General features: G+C 40.2%; 1 protein-coding gene across 2 annotated transcripts in view; it reads left to right on the top strand.

Annotated features, from left to right (window-relative positions):
• tango2 (transport and golgi organization 2 homolog) overlaps positions 1–14,933 on the top strand; it is a 35,780-nt gene extending 20,847 nt beyond the window's left edge. The window contains exons 7-10 of one of the 2 annotated variants that reach the window (XM_079690469.1): positions 8,688–8,755; positions 8,938–9,088; positions 13,081–13,185; positions 14,155–14,933. In XM_079690469.1, coding sequence (XP_079546595.1) covers positions 8,688–8,755; positions 8,938–9,088; positions 13,081–13,185; positions 14,155–14,275 — 445 coding nt within the window. In that variant the 3' untranslated portion in view covers positions 14,276–14,933. Of the gene's footprint in view, positions 1–8,687; positions 8,756–8,934; positions 9,089–13,080; positions 13,186–14,154 lie in introns of both variants that reach the window. The other variant, XM_079690468.1, reaches the window with a different exon arrangement.
• The last annotated feature ends 285 nt before the right edge of the window (positions 14,934–15,218 follow it).

Here is a 15,218-nt window from a genome sequence, read left to right as displayed (position 1 = left end):
AAGGGACAACTTGAATGCTTTTTTTTCTCTTAATGAATTGCATAAAGATCGGATCGGGAAAAATCGGTATCGGCAAATTGTCAAAATCAAATGATCGGAATCGGATCAGGAGCAAAAAAAGGTGATCGGGACATCCCTAGTCTAATAATACGTGTTATGCTTCATTAATTGACTTGGACTGTCCATATATATATATATATTTTATTCATGTTACGAACATCTTTTTTTAAATGTAATCATATATAAATAAAAGACAAAGAAAGCTTTCCTTGTGTACGCCTTAAATCAACAATCACATGTTAACAAATACAAGAAATCCTGAATTGATAACAAGTTACTTTAATGAAAGCACAAAAGTGTCGCTTAAGGTTAAGTATCAAAAGCACTTGGTATGGCTGCTTTCACAGCGTAATATTATTATAGAATAAATAATATTCCGTTTTTATCATTAACAGATACATGTAAGAGCATTTGATGTTGTATTTTTTCAATGTAGAACGCATTTTAAATACATTAGTAGTACATGCATCATATCATATATCAAATTATCCTGTCATTTTATAAGTCAGAAGTAACTAATATAATGTTTAAATTAATGAAAGGTGCCTTATTTGCCTCTGAAATGTAGTTGAGTGGAAATAAGAAAGTAGAAATGATTTCCAATTAATGAACAGCACAGGCTTTAAATGTTTCAGTCTGGCCACGATTCATGTAATACTCCTTTGTAATTGTGATGATTAATAATTGAATGATGAATACTCTATATGTTGGGTTGATTTCTACATGCGAGTGATTGCCTGAACATTGTGCTACTGAGCCGTCCCTACATGGAGTTAGTACCATAAATATAAAAAATGTGACTCCAATATTCCGCGCTTGATGCTCCAACATAACATCTGACTCTTCTATACATTTTGTTTTTGATCCCATTTCAAGTCGCTCTCCCTTTTAAAGCCAAAGCCCAGAGAGGATCCATTTGAATGAATATCTCTTCTGATGTTCCGAAATACAATCTCAGTCATGCAGAGTGTGGCTGCTTTATTAAAAGACGTTCAACGCTACGACCTCGAGCCATGTGACCAACCTCCTGTTGTGTTCGGGTCAAATCTGACCGATTTACTACTTTCATCAATCATAACTTTTTTGTTTTACATTCGATTGCATTAAGGCTTCATGATATCCTTCACAGTAGACATTTGAGCATATACAATGGCTGATCACCACTTTCATTGGACTTTGGATGATTTAGTCAACTTTGTAACACCCATGGTGCTCCCGGTCAAAAATGACCGCCATAAAGAAAAGGAATTAGTAACCATCCGGATCTGATAAAACACACACACACACACACACACACACACACACACACACACACACACACACACACACACACACACACACACACACACACACACACACACACACACACACACACACACACACACACACACACACACACACACACACACACACACACACACACACACACACACACACACACACACAACAATTTGACACATTTCCCGCTCTTATGTGCCCATCCCCCCACATGGATCACACCTGGCACACGCAATACATGTTCAGTGCCTGTTCTTTGTATATTTACTGCAGTTGTTCATGTATACCAGTAGTCTGATACAATATTTACAGTTTGAAAGGGCGTTAAATGAAATTTGGTGATGATTAATGGTTTTTGTGTTAATGTAATAGCAGTTAAAACAGGACCTGTCAAATTTGACCGTGAACACCAAAGTAAGGGGGGGTGGAACGAGGACAATAGGAGGGATAAGCAGAAAAATACCAACAGTGGAGAATTAGGCCCGTAACTTCCACTCTATTTTAAAGAGGAACAACTAAGAATATATTTTTCAAAGTGCTAATATGACCACCTATTAGGAAATCACATTATCTTCTTCAGTAATGGATACAATTAGGAGTACGTGCTCATACCTAACAGCTGAGATGTAGCCTGAATTGTTCATAAAGTGATTCCAGATGTGCACAAACTGCCAGAAAATCCAAATAATGTTGATTTTGGCTTTTCGATTGTCAGCGTAGTGTTATGTTTGACGTCAGCAGGAGATCAGAATCCCACTATATTCTTTCTGCTATTTTCTTTCCATGAAAGTCTGTCTGATCGAATGTAGACTTGTTTTGATAGGATCACTTTATTAGGTCAGGTGTGTTTGTTTCCTACCAAAGATATATAAGAACATTATGGTATTCTGTTTGTCACGTCAGCGGACACGTTGAGGTGACATACGGTAGCAGACGTTGAAAGAAAGTTCAACATATCAAGACTAACAATGACGATGCTAACATGCTGACGTTTACCAGATGTCATCTTGTTTACCCTCTTAGTTAGCATGCTTATGTTTTGTCATTTGAACTGGCACAAAGTACAGCTGAGGCTGACAGGAATATGATGAGTTTTGAAGGTGTATTTTGAAAGTTACAAACCAAAGTTTTGAAAAAAGGGACATTTTGATATACATTACATTTAGCTGACGCTTTTATCCAAAGCCACTTACAATAAGTGCATTCGACCAACAAAATACAAACTTGAAGAAAACAGAATCATATATCTACATCATACATCATCATCATACGTTTCATAGAGCCAAACATTTCAAGGGCTACTCAACTGGCTTTAGATAAGCCAGTCCTTTGTTAGTATATAAGTGCTTTGTTAATATGTAAGTGCGTTTTTTTGTTTTCATTGTCATTGTATCGCTCGAAGTGGAGTCTAAAGAGATGAGTTTTCAGTCTGAAGAAGATGTGTAAGCTTTCTGCTGTCCTGATTTCAATGAGGAGCTCATTCCAACATTTTGGAGCCAGGATAGCAAACCCACGTGTTTTTGCTGATGGGAACTTGGGTCCCCCTCGCAGTGCGGGTGCAGCGAGCCGTTTGGCTGATGCAGAGCGGAGTGCACGTGCTGGGGTGTACGGTTTAACCATGTCCTGGATGTATGAAGGGCCAGATCCATTCGCAGCATGGTACGCAAGTACCAGTGTCTTGGAGTGGAAGCCAGTGAAGGGAGCGGAGGAGCGGCGTGGTGTGGGAACATTTAGGAAGGTTGAAGACCAGACGAGCCGCTGCATTCTGGATGAGCTGCAGAGGTCGGATGGCACATGCAGGTAGACCAGCCAGGAGGGAGTTGCAGTTATCAGACATAGATACATTTTCATTCAAGTAAGCCTAGCACATTTCCCATCTTTCAATATATAATAGATAATAGGCTTTATTGGCATTCTGCTGTGTCTAACAGTCCCATTTTGTCTGAACACATCCTTAGATTTAAAAGCTGAAAACCTGCCAGCTGCAGTTAGCAAACGGACAAAATAGGTGACTAGCTGGTTTACATATGGGACCATTTAGCTGCCAATAAATATATATTGAAGTATCTCCCTGATAAGTTATAAGCTGAAACCAAAAAAAAAAGCTGTTAAAAAAAAAAATGAACCAACACCAAATTTGGAGGAACATTTCTGGGCCCAAATAACAATTTGTCCAAATGCTTATTTTTTGCTAACTGCTTAACCTGCAAACTATACAACTACCTTCTCAGTGAGAATATTTGTTTGAATCAAAAATATCTAATCAAAAGCAAGTTGTCCATAAACGAAGAACAAAGTTAAACTCAAAATCAAATTGCTGCTGAGGCACCACCTTGTAGCAAATTATATGTTAAAAGTCCATTGTTTTCTCTTTCCACCAATCAAACAAAAAACAATGACTTTTGCATCTCTCTCTGATAGGAATATGATGAGTTTTGAAGGTCTATTTTGAAAGTTAGAAACCAAAGTATTGGACAAAGGGCCTTCCCATGCCTTTGAGGACTGCATATGTGTGTGTACATGCAGATTTGTGTGTGATCGGGTACGAAAGTACACCGTGTCTCTACCCAGGAGCCCCCACCGATATCCCCATCGACATTCAGTACTGATGATGTGGAAAGCTCATCCAACCATCTCCAGGCAACTCCACCACAGCTGGCGATGGGGAACTGCTCCTCAGTACAGAGGACTCTTCATTAGATCGTCTCCCAGACAGAATACTGATTAACCTCCCTCACTGAGATCTGAAAAAGCCTGTTTTTTTTTTACTCTCTCTCTGCACCGTGGCCGCCACCTCCCGCTGTTTCCTCGTCTCAGCCCAAATCAACCCTCAGCCCACCTGACGGGACTTTCGATACCTTAGCTGGTTTTCAAAAAACACAAAATACAGCCAATCTCTCTGCAAATCCTCCACTTGCTGTTGCTGCGATTTGATGCATATCACAAGCAAAGTGTGTATAAACCCACTTTGCTTGTGAAGGTTAAAGGATCTGGGAATTATTTGATATAGATGTTGGCAGAAATCACTCGTGACATTATTAAACAAACTACCATAAAACTTTTTTTTCCCATATTTCAGATTTATTTTCCTCATAATTCAGACTTTTACCCCCCCAGAATCCAGACTTTTTTCACCCAGAATTCAGCCTTCTTAAGTCCCCAAAATACCTCCTGATGCGCTTTCACACCGCAGTACTTTTCCCACAAAGGTTCATCAGAACTTAGTTCATGAGAACTCTTTAGTTCTCACGAATACATCCCTGAGGGTGGATTAGGCAAATAAAGCCACTGACGTCACTTCTTCTTCTTCTGCTTTGGGTTTACTGGCAGGCCGCTAACAACTTCATGGTGTATACTGCCACCCGAAGTCCCCGGCCGGAAGTCCCCGGAGTTGGGGACTGGCTTCAGTAGAAGCTGCTGGGACTCCCAGCAGCTTCTACTGAAGCCTTCCGAGTAAATCGCCAGAACGCCGACACCTCCTCGTCTCTACCGCTCCCATGTTTTCTTTTGTGTTGCCATAAGTTAGTCTCTCTGCGTTTCTGCGTAGGGCTAATGCTAATGCTAATAATGCAATGCGAGGATCATAAAATGGCGGCTTCACAAAACTTTTTGGGAGTTTTACGGGGCGTGGTTTGCAATCCGCCCAGCCAATCAAACATAGGAAAATGTTTCTCCCACGGAAAAAGGGGTAAAAAATATGAACTAATTTTAGTTCCGCCTCTTTTTGGTGTGAACGCGACATTTCTGAACTATATTGGAACTAAAGTCGGAAAAGTACTGCGGTGTGAACGCGCCTCTTGACTCAATGTTAATTCTCCATGTTGGCAGAAATCACTCATGACATTATTAAACAAACCAGCATAATACTATTTTTTCCCATGATTCAGATCTTTCCTCATAATTCAGACTCCCCCCCCCCCCCCAATTCAGCCTTCTTAAGTCCCCAAAATACCTCCTTAGGCACTTTCACACCGCAGTACTTTTCCCACAAAGGTTCATCAGAACTTAGTTAATGAGAACTCTTTAGTTCTCATGAATACATCCCTGGGGAAGGATTAGGCAAATAAAGCCACTGACGTCACTTCTTCTTCTTCTGCTTTGGGTTTACTGGCAGGCCGCAAACAACTTCACGGTGTATACTGCCACCCGAAGTCCCCGGCCGGAAGTCCCCGGAGTTGGGGACTGGCTTCAGTAGAAGCTGCTGGGACTCCCAGCAGCTTCTACTGAAGCCTTCCGAGTAAATCGCCAGAACGCCGACACCTCCTCATCTCCACCGCTCCCATGTTTTCTTTTGTGTTACCATAAGTTAGTCTCTCTGCGTTTCTGCGTAGGGCTAATGCTAATGCTAATAATGCAATGCGAGGATAATAAAATGGCGGCTTCACAACACTGTTTTGGAGTTTTACGGGGCATGGTTTGCAATCCGCCCAGCCAATCAAACATAGGAAAATGTTTCTCCCACGAAAGTCCCTGCTCTCTAGCAGGGACGGAAAAGGGGGTAAAAAAGATGAACTAATTTTAGTTCCGCCTCTTTTTGGTGTGAACGCGACATTTCTGAACTATATTGGAACTAAAGTCGGAAAAGTACCGCGGTGTGAGCGCGCCTCTTGACTCAATGTTAATTCTCCATGTTGGCAGAAATCACTCATGACATTATTAAACAAACCAGCAGAAGACTTTTTTTCCCATAATTCAGATCTTTCCTCATAATTCAGACTTTTCCCACCCCCCCAGAATTCCAACTTTTTTCACCCAGAATTCAGCCGTCTTAAGTCTCCAAAATACCTCATTGACTCTCTAAATACCTCCTTAACTCCACCTTAACTCTCCAAAAACCTCCTTACACGCCTTGTGTAGTATTTCAGACATTTTGCAACAACAGGTTAAAAGCTTTACGGATTCTTCAGTCTCCCTCTAGGTTTCAGTGCCATCTGTTCCCCTCTGCTGTGTTCATGCATGAGTGCGGAGCGACTGCTATCACCAGAGTCAACACTGGCCGGTGCTGCTGTGTTCACAGTAGCCATAGAAACGCAGGCGAAGCAGCTGTTTGTTCAGACTGATTAACTGGGTTTGGGTACAAGTTGAAAAACGATATTAAGCTCTTTGATTTGTTGTCGGAGAGATGGTGTACGGCTTTTAGGATTCTCTGACAGCTGCTTGGACTTGTTTTGTCCTGCGTTTAGTAACGATCTGCTCGGGGAAATACGGAGGACGGAGTGTGTCAACAATAAAGGATGACCTCTGCACACGGGCGACTGTTTGTGTGTAAACGAGTCTATCACAGATCATTTGTAGTGGATGGAAGTGATGATAGTGCATTTACAGGTCCTGGTAGTGCATGTGATCATGTGTGTATTTCCAACTACAGATTACATTTCTCACTGTTGCCATTATAATAAGTGGAGGAAAACGAGACGCAATTACAATAAGGACAATTTTGATGTAATCTGTTTTGAAGCAATTTAAAGATCAGTTTTATAAAAGTTAGCATAATACAATATCCTTTGTGACATCCTAAAATTGCTTTTGAAAATTCAAAAGATATTCAATTCAAAAGATATTCAATTCATGGTAATATATAAATCAGAGACAAGCTGCAAACATTTAAGTGGCTTTAACATTTTTAAGCTTCATACTCAGTGGTGATTGAATTTCCTTTGTATCAGCAAATCGATTATTTGACGGCTTATGAATGATAAATATTTGTTAGTTGGTTTTCCCGGTCATGGTGAGAGATGATATTCTCCAAAGGCTTATATTCATTTCAGATTTTTTGAAACCAGAAATAAAATAAAGTTTGAGGCAGAGCTTTGAGCCCAGCGGCGTATACCCTTCCTGTCTTTCAAGCTTTTGACTGGGAAACTTCCCTGTAGATGTTGAAGCAGTGTTGCGCCACATTTCAGATTGACTGATGCCACAGCTATATGGCTGTCAAAAAATTGACATCAAAAAAATCATTCCCCTGCCGGTTCAAAGGATCTGGTCATAATTTAATATTCACTCCTGAACCAAAGCCGTCAAAGATGCCCTTGATGTCAGACAGATTTCTCAGACTGAATAAATTCCCTCCAACTGAGGATTTTACACAGAGACGACTAAATGGTTTTGTGGTAGTCAAAGTTGTTTGTAGCACTAATTTCTAGCATTCATTTTGAGTAAAAATTAAGGGGTAAAACATTGAGGAGGGATTGAAATGCTGCTGTTACAGTAAAGGGGCCCTATTATGATGTCCGTGGGTTTTCCCTTTCCCGTAGTGTGTTACATACGTTTTAGTGCACGCAAATCAGGGGTGTCAAACTCAATTTCATCGTGGGCCACATTCGCATAAAGGTTTGCACTCAAAGGGCCGGTTGTAACAATATAATTATATAATATATATATAAAATAATGTATTATATTACATTATTGCCTCTGAATTGGATTATTATTGGATAGGATAATAACTTAATATAACTACGTCTGAAAGCAGAAGTCCAGGGCAAATAATTGCAAGTCTCTTCAGTGCGCATGTCACAAAACGAGATGCATTGTGGGACATGTAGTTTATGGGCAACCTGCTTCTGTAAAGTGGCATGTGACCGTATAATAAACGTTATAATCTTTGCATGCTCTTGTGGGGCCACATACAATGAAGTCGCGGGCCGGATTTGGCCCCCGGGCCTTGAGTTTGAGACCCCTGATGTAAATGGTCTGCAAAGACTAAAATCCTTGTGTTCTCTCCAGAGGGAGTTTCCAGTTTTCCAGAGGGAGTTTCTCTTCCACACTCCCCCCCCCCCCCCCCCACCCCCGCCTGAAACGCCTCCATTGGACTCCTTTGTTTACTTCCTTAACATATTTACATCACTATCTGTATCTATCTGCCATTGGCTAGCGCTCCAACACATTGTAGGAAATCTCCAAGCGGTTGACCAATCACAACAGAGCTGGCCAGCGGACCAATCAGAGCAGACTGGGCTCTGGTTTCAGACAGAGGGTGAAAAGAGGTGCTGCAGCACAGGCAGTATGAGACAAATAAAGAGCTTTTTGAACATTAAAGCATGGAGACATTACGTAAAATACAAATAATAACCTGAAAATGAGCAGAAAGTTTTAGGTATTTCCCCGTTTGTATTACCTCTCCAAATCAATAGCTTCTCAATTCCTATTTTCCACCAAAATCAATTATTGGAGAAGACAGCAGGCGGCACTTTTGTTTGCTCTTCACCCCTGAGCACTCATTTGACAGGACCTTTACTGTATTTGCGTCTATTTCCATCATTGTGACTCTCACCACAGCCCTCATCATTTGTACATGTTTAATAATCACTGACTGCAATCTGTAATTTTCCATCTTCCTGTGTCCCATGTAGAGCCAAACAAGACACTGTGTGTTACTATGGAAACAGAGGCAGCCCTGAACCCATCCATCTGAAAGCAGGTCTGTGTTTTTACTACGGTTGCTGTAGAAACTATCCTTTCACATCATATCTTTCAACCTACCATGTTCTCCCGTCGTCCTCATGATGATAATTGCTCTCAGATTGTCTATCTATCCTCCCATGGTCACCATCGGAGCTCACTAGAGAGTATATATTGTATTTGTTCTTTATCCCTCAGCAGGAATCTATGGCTTGAGTAATTCTCTGCTGGATACTCCATGGAGGAAGCTGCTGAAAGGCAAGCGTCACTTCAGCAGCGTGATCAGCGACCAGGCGCTGTCCTGCGATGGACTCGTGCAGGAGCTGCTGACCGTGCTCAATAACGAGGAACTGTGAGTTGTCCACGCCCAATAAAAAATCCTCTAGCTCAGCGGTTCCCAAAGTGGGGGTCGCGAGATGATTACAAAATACAAATTATTATTGATAATAATGTTTGCATAGACATTTTTTAGAGACGGACTAGCCATCTGAATAATTTCCCCGCAGAGAGGCTCCCCCCGTTGACAATCCACTAGTGCAGTGTTTCTCAAACTTTTTCATAGCAAGGACACTTAACCAATAAAAAAACATCTATGTCCGAGACAACAGACTACAGAGAGATATGCAAATTACACCGCATGTAGTACGAAACAAACCTCCGCTGTGGATTTTCTAAACAAAATAAAGTTAAACAATGGTCGCAGGCCCAAGTTTAACTCTGTGAGGCCTGCATGGTCAGCCCCAACAACAGCCTCTGATCATCAACAGACTTCATGCAATGCTTCATCGGATGCATATATTAGATAATAATCTCTATCTCACTCCTAACACATCTCAATCTACTTTCAGCGTGGATAAATGTTCATAGAATACATCCATTGTTTGTTCTATATGCTTCTTGAAATCCAAAAAAAAAAAAAGTTTGGGAACCCCTGCTCTAGCTCAGGGGTGTCCAAACTATAATGGGATGCGACCCACAAATGAAACTTGAGCTTGTCTTGTATTGTACTTCTTAAATATATCTGTAAACATATATTACACAGTAGTGTTCATGAGTTAATAAGCCCACTTTCTGTCAAATAAAGTCGAAAATTATGTTCAAACTAATTTAAGTTGATAAGAAAAAAGCCCAATAACTTATTTGAATAACAACCTTGAAAATAGACCCCTCCTATTTCCTCTTATGATAAGCAATCTGAGGCTTCTGTTTTAAGGAATGAGCTGCTAACAAAATAAATGAAACCCTCTGGAAAGCTGTCATGTAGGCTGTAGCATAATTGACTTACATTTGATTGATTTTGCTAACTTATAACTTCACTTATGAGGCAATAAACCTCTCCTCTAGGGAGTGACAGCTCATACATGTCAAACTCAAGGCTTTGGCCCGCGGTGGATTTAATTTCGGCCAGCAGGATAATTTCTAATTACTATTAGTAGATGAGATGCCAAGTATATGGCTTCAACTCGTGTGCATCACAGAGCAAGCTGAGTTTAAATGGATGTTTCCTTTTTCCCCTTTTTTTCTTGAGGCAACAGGGCATGTTTGGTTTTTCTTTGAGGGAAATTGTTTTTTTGAAGCTGTTGTTGGAACAATGTAATCAGATAGAGCCATAAGAAATGAATGCAACTGATTTTTCTTTTATTTCATGTTTAATGTTGTTTTTATAGGCAATCATTTAAGCTTTGTTAGTTCCAGGTTTAATATGTGCAATAAGTTCATTTCAATAAGTTTAGCAATAAACATTGAACCAGTCCAGCCCTCGACTAGTACCCATTTTTAAATGTTGGCTCACTGTGTATTTGAGCTTGACACCCCTGCTCTAGCTGTAGATTCACACGGCAAAACAACACATTTTATTTAATTTGCGTTATGAATAATCGTATAATAGTAAAATCAGCTGTTTCTGGGTTAGATATGGATGAGTTGCCTTTGATAACACTTGTTCATGATGTTATGTTAGGCCAAAAACTAAAAACAAACCAATGTATTACTTAAAGGTCACCGATTATGCAAAATCCACTTTTTCTACATCAACATATGTCCCCTCTTCTCCATGTCTCTTCTACATCAACATGTGTCCCCTCTTCTTCATGTCTCTTCTACATCAACATGTGTCCCCCCTTCTCCATGTCTCTTCTACATCAACATGTGTCCCCTCTTCTCCATGTCTCTTCTACATCAACATGTGTCCCCTCTTCTTCATGTCTCTTCTACATCAACATGTGTCCCCCCTTCTCCATGTCTCTTCTACATCAACATGTGTCCCCTCTTCTCCATGTCTCTTCTACATCAACATGTGTCCCCTCTTCTTCATGTCTCTTCTACATCAACATGTGTTCCCTCTTCTTCATGTCTCTTCTACATCAACATGTGTCCCCTCTTCTCCATGTCTCTTCTACATCAACATGTGTCCCCTCTTCTCCATGTCTCTTCTACATCAACATGTGTCCCCTCTTCTCCATGTCTCTTCTACATCAACATGTGTCCCCTCTTCTTCATGTCTCTTCTACATCAACATGTGTCCCCTCTTCTTCATGTCTCTTCTACATCAACATGTGTCCCCTCTTCTTCATGTCTCTTCTACATCAACACGTGTCCACTCTTCTTCATGTCTCTTCTACATCAACATGTGTCCCCTCTTCTCCATGTCTCTTCTACATCAACATGTGTCCCCTCTTCTTCATGTCTCTTCTACATCAACATGTTTCCCCTCTTCTTCATGTCTCTTCTACATCAACATGTGTCCCCTCTGTGGAAAGAGACTCTGAAAGTTTCAGGAACAAAGATTCTCTCTCTTTTTGATCCATTTCTATAAAAACCTGTCTGAAAATGAGCTGATCAGATTTTGGCCACTTTATGATGTCATAACGATGTTTTGGCTTGTGTAACCATTAGCCAACCCCCCCCCCCCCCCCCCCCCACCTTATCACCTGAATCTCCTCCTAGAGCACCATTGAGTTCTTTGTAACCAAATCTCTCTCAGAGGGGCGTGGGGAGGGGCTCCTTATTTTCATCTAAAGTAACAGACAGGGAATCAGCACTTTGGAAACAGGGCTGAAACAGAGGGGATTATGGGTAGTGCTGCAATGATCTGTTTGGTGTTTGGAGCCAAACACTTCAGAGACATGTTTGTATATATCTGAGACCTATGATATATTGATGGAAAAGAGTTAGATGAGAAAAAAGATACCACTGCCATGTTGTAAATACAAAGTGACATGCTGTTAACTTTTAAAAGTTCAGTTTTCATCTTGCTTCATATATTTTTTTTATTTCTGTTCCACAGCTTCAAAAATGAACAGCCTAATTTCTCAACAAATGAATATTGAATCATTAAATGTTCATAACTTATAGAACCAATGGCAAATCCTACAACATTTAGACCCACAATTCTAAAATGAATTGACCAACTGAGAACAGACAGTTGCAGCAGAGTGAAATCTCAAATTGTCTTTTGTCTCTTTTTCTAACTTAAAATGTATTAGCATCATTCAGTACTGTATGTCAACACAACAACCTTATGAGTGTGTAAGGAACTTCTGTTTATGTATAAAAGACATCAAGACTGAACTGCATGACCTATTTTCTGCATGAGATATTTTCAGAAACACATTTTAGCTGAGAGTTGAGAGAAAGTTTGCAAACAGCTAAGTTCATTTGAGGTGAGACTGAAATGTAGGACAAGGACAAGGCAGATTGTGCAAGTATTATTAGTACGTTACGTACTTTTGGGATATCATGCATTGGTTGATCATTGACTTATATACATCTATACTCCATGCAGAGATGGCAAAAGTACACACATCCTTTACTCAAGTAGAAGTACAGATACTCATGTTTAAAAATACTCTGGTGAAAGTAGAAGTACTGACTAAACTTCTTTACTCAAGTCAAAGTAAAGAGGCTTTGAAATGTACTTCAGTAAAAAGTACCCATAACTAGCAGCTGTTTTAAAGAGTACCTGACCTCCCTTTATATTAATAGAACAATAATGTCATTGTTAGCTAATGAATGTTTCCATGCTGAACAACGGCAACATGACAACGTTTTCATTGGTCCCTCTTCTTTAGAGAAGACCAGGAAATGATGGATACACGGATCGTGTTCAAATCACTAGTCACGCAATGACTCTAAATAATAATGATCACGCCACCAAACACACATTCAGACTAAAGGAACCAGCCTGTTTGGAAAATGAGAGAAGTAGAAAGTACAGGTATTTGGGTTCAACATGTAAGAAGTCAAAGTAAAAAGTTGTAAATAGTAGAGTAAAGTACTGATACCAGAAAAATGTACTAAATCATAACGCTTGTTAAAGATGTGTTTTATGTGTTTGTTGAACAGGAACGCCCCTGATCCAGCTCAGGAGAGTCAGGGTTTTGGGTACACTAAACCCATCCTGCAGGCTCAGTCCGCAGTGTGTGTCCGCACCCCTCATTACGGCACCAGGTCAGTGTCTTCCACCTCCACCAGAATTCTCTGTCCTCTCTCAGTGTTTCTCTCCACCAGGGCTGACTCACAGGGACACGGAGAACACAGAGTCTAAAAGGTCACGGGGTCAGTGTGTGGCGGCTATATTCCCATTGAATACGGGACCTAAGGCTAAACCTCGCTCATTGAAGTGACGCGTATAAATAATAACGTCTGTACTGAACTCAACGTTTCAAGGATATTTAATATTGTAAATCAAAACAATAAATAAACAGAATCATACGGTCAACAAAAGATATCAGAACTAAGCTCACCCCCATTGTCATGCTGCTAAACCTCCATATACACCCAGTGCCCTAAATACCATTAACCACACCATGTGACATTCACCGGAAACAACCCATTACAAGTGTGTGTGGTGTTAACAAATAAGAGTGTCCTTTAGCTAGGCGACATTTCAAACTGATCTCTACCCCTTCCCACTCAGTGACGTAGTAAACACATTGTGAGCCATAATAGGGGCATGAGTATGCTTTTTGGGGACCTTCCCTTTCCTGTGGTGTGTTATATTGGTTTATGTGCATGTAAATGGTCTGCAGAGGCTAAAATCTCTGTGTTCCCTTCAGAGGTTTCGGACAGAGGGTGAAAAGAGGTGCTGCAGCACAGGCAGTATGAGAAAAATAAAGAGCTTTTGAACATTAAAGCAAGAAGACATGTCCCAGTAGAGACACTACATACTACTTTGAACCTGAAAATGAGTATTATAGGGAACCTTTAAATCTTCATTCGCTTTAAAGGTTGGCGATTTCCCGTGATGATTAATGGATATTCCTTTCCTGGTGTTTACTAAATACCTGCAATTTCACTTTTTTTTTTTACTCCAAAATGATCCCAGTTGTCCTCAGTGTTATCCTGCCACCTGCCTGTGCTTCTGTTAGTGATTCCTTGTGTTTGTTTGCTTGTTTCCTGTTTCCTTGCCCCCTTAAGGACCAACACAATTATCCTGATAGACGCAGCGGGTAACGTGACCTTCACAGAGCGCACCATGCCCACCTGTGACACGAACAAATGGAGCACCAATTCTTTCCAGTTCAAACTGGAGGTGTGAAGACGTGATGGAGGAAACCCACTCTGTGCCTTTCTGCATCCCCCCCCCCCACTTCATTACAGCAGCTGTGTGAACATGAAGTCTCTTCAGCACTTTTTCTTCAGCTAGTCGACACTAGCTTCCTCATTCAAATCTGTGATATCTATTTCTTATTCTAGATTTAAGTTACGATGCATCTTTTGAAAATGTGTGCTAATTTAAAAGTTTGCCAAAGAACATTTTGAAAAATGTATTTAACGTGCATTTTACAAAACAACAGGGTTGGGTTGCTAATTTGTTACAGATCGCTGGTGATCTGCTTTCAAATGCAATCAATACCGATAATTGTAATATAATTTATTCTTTTTGGTTTCTTATTTTCACTTCTTTTAAATGTGTGATATGTAGTAAATATACACTTTGCACAATTTCCAGACTGTTTTACACATTGGGAAATCATTGGATCTCCAGTATTTTTCTACAAAATGTGTGATTCTGATTTCAATTCACAGTAACTATCACAAATTAAAACTACTTTTACAAATTAGCTATTCCCAAACCCTGCACAACAGTAGCCTCAGCGTTGGTTCAAACAATGGATTTTTTTCCGACTCTGACCATGGTAGAATAATGCATTTTACAACTGTTTGTCAATAAAATCATTGTATTCAAATACTCACCTTTGGCTCATTATGTAAGGATTGTTAGCACAAAGACACTGTGGGGAACCCAATTCTCTTTTTTTTAAGTTACACACCTTTCAAATTATGTCTGCCTTTTCATCTTTATCAAAACAGCTGGTTTTCTAGCTTTAACCTTATGTATATTACCTTTTGTGTTTCTTTGCATTTTACCCACAGACAGGTGTTTGGACACTCATGAGTTCATGTTCATAATGACAAGCCTAACTTCATATCAATAGGGAAGATCATTAGTAAATCCATCTACATTGTTCCTGTCTTTT

Source organism: Notothenia rossii (assembly GCF_949606895.1).
Source record: "Notothenia rossii genome assembly, chromosome: 6".
NCBI classification, from domain to species: domain Eukaryota; kingdom Metazoa; phylum Chordata; class Actinopteri; order Perciformes; family Nototheniidae; genus Notothenia; species Notothenia rossii.
The sequence above is the reverse complement of the archived record's forward strand: the minus strand, read 5'-3'. Positions and strand labels throughout refer to the sequence as shown.